Consider the following 4,278-nt stretch of genomic DNA (forward strand, 5'->3'; position numbering starts at 1 on the left):
AACTCTTTTCTAATGATTCTAGAGCTAATTAATCAACCGAATCTGGCAAAACACTCTTGTAACCGCAAAATAAATGTTTTAAGTGATGCTCATAAACTCCTAACTGTTCATCACTTCTTTGGGGGTCCACAAGATACTCGATTAGGATGGTAAAATAGTGCTAAAATCAAATTTAGATATTAATTGACCCAAGAATAAATTGTCCGAGGATCAGACATAATTAAGATTCTAACCAATACTTAATAAAATATCAACATACATAAGGCATGTAGTCCGAGGAGCCAGGCATGACCAAGCTTCAGTTTGATACTTAAAACAATGAATTGAAGTGTTAATTTCCCCAAAGTAGATGATCCGAGGACCAAACATAACTAAGGTTCTGTTCAGCACTTAATAAAATATCAATTCACACAAGGTATGTGGTCCGAGGAGCCAGGCATAACCAAGATTCAGTTTGATACTTAGAAAAATGAACTAAAGTGTTAATTTCCCCAAAGTAGATGATCCAAGGACCAGACATAACTAAAGTTCTGCTCAACACTTAATAAAATATTAATTTATACAAGGTATGTGGTCCGGGGAGCCAGACATAAACAAGTTTCAGTTTGATACTTCGAAAAATGAACTAAAGTGTCAATTTCCCCAAAGTAGATGATCTGAGGACCAGACATAACTAAAGTTTTGTTCAACTTTTAATAAAATATCAATTTATACAAGGTATGTGGTCCGAGGAGCCAAGCATAACCAAGTTTCAGTTTGATACTTAGAAAAATGAACTGAAGTGTTAATTTTCCCAAAGTAGATGATCTGAGGACCAGATATAACTAAGGTTCTGTTCAATACTTAATAAAATATCAATTTATACAAGGTATGTGGTCCGAGGAGCTAGGCATGACCAAGTTTCAGTTTGATAGAAAAATAATAATCAACGTAACACAGTGTCAACATAAATAAGATGGCATAAGTGTCTTTCATTAATAATAATACCTTCGTAGGCTATTTACATTCTAGGGATGTGGTACAACATTTTCATCTAAATCTTCAAGATAATATGCCCCTATGCCAGCTACCAAAGTGATACGATAAGGTCCTTCCTAATTAGGTCCCAATTTTTCCCATGTTGAGTTCTTCACAGTATCCAAAACCTTCCTCAATATCAAATCTTCAGGTGCAAGTGGCCTTAGCTTCACATGAGAATCATACCCCTGTTTGAGTTTGTGCTGAAAATAAGCTAGCTAAACCATGGCATTTTCTCCCCGCTCTTCAACTAAGTCTAAGCTTTTTTCTAATAAATTTTCATTACTGCTTGGGATGAAAGAGCTCGTCCTTAATGTCGGGAACCTAGTTTCCAAACGAATTACAGCCTCGGCTCCATAAGTCATAGAGTAGGTTGTCTCTCTAGTGGATCTCCGAGGTGTAATTCGATACGTCCACAAAACGTGTGGCAATTCTTCCACCCACCTTCCCTTGGTATCATCCAATCTTTTCTTGAGCCCAATAACTATAACTTTATTGACAGCCTCGACTTGCCCATTCTCTTGCGGATAAGTTGGAGTCGAATATCTATTCGTGATACCTAGATCACAATAGTATCTTCTAAAGGCTTTATTATCAAATTGCAGGTCGTTATCTGAAATAAGAGTATAAGGGATTCCAAACCTGGTGATAATGTTTTTCCAGAAAAATTTCTTCACATCCAAATCCCTAATATTTGACAATGGCTCAGCCTCAACCCATTTAGTGAAATAATCTGTTCCAACAAGCAACCACCTCCTATTTCCTACTGCTTTTGGGAAAGGCCTTACAATATCCAAGCCCTAATGAGCAAAAGGTCAGGACTATACAGAGGGTTAAGGATACCCCCTGGTTGATGGATGTTGGGAGCAAATCTCTGACATTGGTTACACTTCTTTGCATAATCTTATGCTTCTCTCTGCATATTTGGCCACCAATACCCTTGTGTAAGAGCTCTATGAGATAAAGACCCTCCTGTATGACTTCCACAAATCCCTCATGTAATTCTTCCAAAAGTAATTCCATTGTTTCAGGGTGTATACACAGCAAATATGGTCCTGAAAAAAAAAGCATTTGTACAACTTCTGGTCTTTGGACAGCCAGAACCGAGGTGCTTTTCTGCATACTTTATCGCCTCGGACTTCTCTTCGGGCAAGATATCATTTTTGAAGAACGACACTATAAGATCCATCCAACTAGGTCCCACCCTAATTTGATGAATCCGGATGGTGTCTCTATTCGTCCTAGTGGGTTTACACAGATCTTCAATAAGGATGACCCAAGGTAAGCCTTGTGCTGAGGATGTCGTAAAGGCGGCTAAGGAGTCAACATGGGTATTCCTGTTCCTGGAGATATGTAACAAGGTAAAAAATTCAAATTTTGATTGTAAATACTTGGCCTGGGTTAGATACTCTTGCATTTTCAGATCTCTGGCCTCTAACTCTCCTTCCACCTGGCCCACCACTAATCGTGAATTTGAGAATACTTGCGCTGTCTTTCCACCCATCTTCTGAACCATAGCCATTCCTACCAATAAAGCTTCATACTCTGCCTCATTGTTCGTGGCTGAGAACCTCAGTCTCAAGGATTTCTCAAAAGTAACTCCTTTAGGAGACACCAAAACTAGCCCCACACTAGATCCTTTTTGGTTTGCTGCTCCGTCAACGTACACTTTTCATATCAAAGGTTCCTTGCATGAAATCATGCCAACTGATTTTTCATCCACGTCCAACTTCTTGGCATTCTCTTCTAATGAGGGCTCAGCAAATTCTACCACTAAATCAGCAAGGACTTGGCCCTTCATAGAGGTGCGAGGCATATATTTGATATCAAAAGCCCTCAAAATGGTACCCCATTTGGCAATCCTTCCCGTATAGTCAGTACTTCGAGTATAGACCTAAGAAGATGTTAAGTTAAAATAACAAGTGTATGAGATTGAAAGTAATGGAGAAGCTTACGCGTAGTATGCACCACTGCTAGGATCGCCTTTTCCAATGGTAAATAATGCATCTCAGCCTCATGTAGGGATTTGCTCACGTAACAAACTGGCCTCTGTACACCATTATCAATCCGTATCAGAACCAGAATAACGGCATGATTAGCCACAGCAATATATGCGAACAGAACTTCATCCGTTTCTGGCCAAGACATAATGGGTGGTCGCGAAAGATATTCTTTAAGTTGCTGAAAAGCTAAAGCACACTCTTCGGTCCATTCAAATCCCTTCCACTTATTCAACAACTGGAAGAAAGACCTGCATCTATCTGCAGAACGAGAAATAAACCGGTTGAGGGCAGCAGTTATCCCTGTCAACCTCTGAACCTCTTTAGGATTCCGAGGTGGTTGTAAGCTATTAATTTTCTTGACCTGTGCAAGATTAACTTCAATTCCCTAATGAGTTACCATGTAACCCAAAAATTTGCCTGAGCCCACACCAAAAGAATAGTTACAAGCATTAAGGCGCAAGTTGTACTTTCTTAGCATTTGAAAGGTGTCATTTAGGTCTTCCACATGCATGGAAAATGTTTTACTTTTCACCGCCATGTCATCCACATACACTTCAATAGTCTTTCCCAACTGTGGCTCAAACATCCTAATGATCATCCTTTAATAGGTAGCCCCTGTGTTCTTCAAACCAAAAGGCATTACCTTATAGTGATAATTCCCTGTAGGAGTGACAAAGGCTGTCTTCTTCTGATCATCCGAAGCCAAAGGCATTTGGTGATAACCTTGAAAAGCATCTAAAAAACTCATCCGAGGATGCCCAATAGTGGCAACCACTAGCTGATCTATACGTGGCATTGGGAAAGAATCTTTAGGACAAGCCTTGTTCAATTCTATGAAGTCTACGCATACTGTCCACTTCCCATTCTTCTTCTTCATTACCACTATATAAGCCAACAATTTAGGATAAAACACCTCCTTGATAGCATCAGCCTTTTTGAGCTTAACTACCTCTTCTTTGACGGCCTCAGAATGCTCCTTAGATGAGCGTCGAGGTGGTTGCTTCCTTGGCACCACGGCTGGATTAACATTTAGATGATGACAAATGAAACTCGGATCTACCTCGGAGGCCTCATAAGCATTCCATGCAAATAGATCAACGTTCTTTTTCAAAAACATAACCAGCTCCTCCTTCTCTTGTGGTGGATACTGAACTCCCACCTCAAAGAATTTTTCAGGGTCATTACCTAAAATAACCTCCTCCAGCTCCTCACACGCGGGTTCTTCTACTGCTGCCACCTTGGGCGTGGCCAAAGACAT

The 4,278-nt window shown here is 40.0% G+C and overlaps 1 protein-coding gene across 1 annotated transcript; it reads right to left on the reverse strand.

The window, feature by feature from the left end:
* Positions 1-1,235: 1,235 nt before the first annotated feature.
* On the reverse strand, positions 1,236-4,278 carry LOC142606254 (uncharacterized). Its single transcript, XM_075777637.1, has 4 exons — positions 3,871-4,278; positions 2,722-2,911; positions 2,501-2,619; positions 1,236-1,817 (listed from the first exon to the last, which is right to left on the reverse strand). The coding sequence occupies exons 1-4, from the start codon at positions 4,276-4,278 to the stop codon at positions 1,236-1,238; spliced, it is 1,299 nt and encodes a 432-aa protein (XP_075633752.1).

Source organism: Castanea sativa, chromosome 8, assembly GCF_040712315.1.
Source record: "Castanea sativa cultivar Marrone di Chiusa Pesio chromosome 8, ASM4071231v1".
Taxonomy (NCBI): Eukaryota; Viridiplantae; Streptophyta; class Magnoliopsida; order Fagales; family Fagaceae; genus Castanea; species Castanea sativa.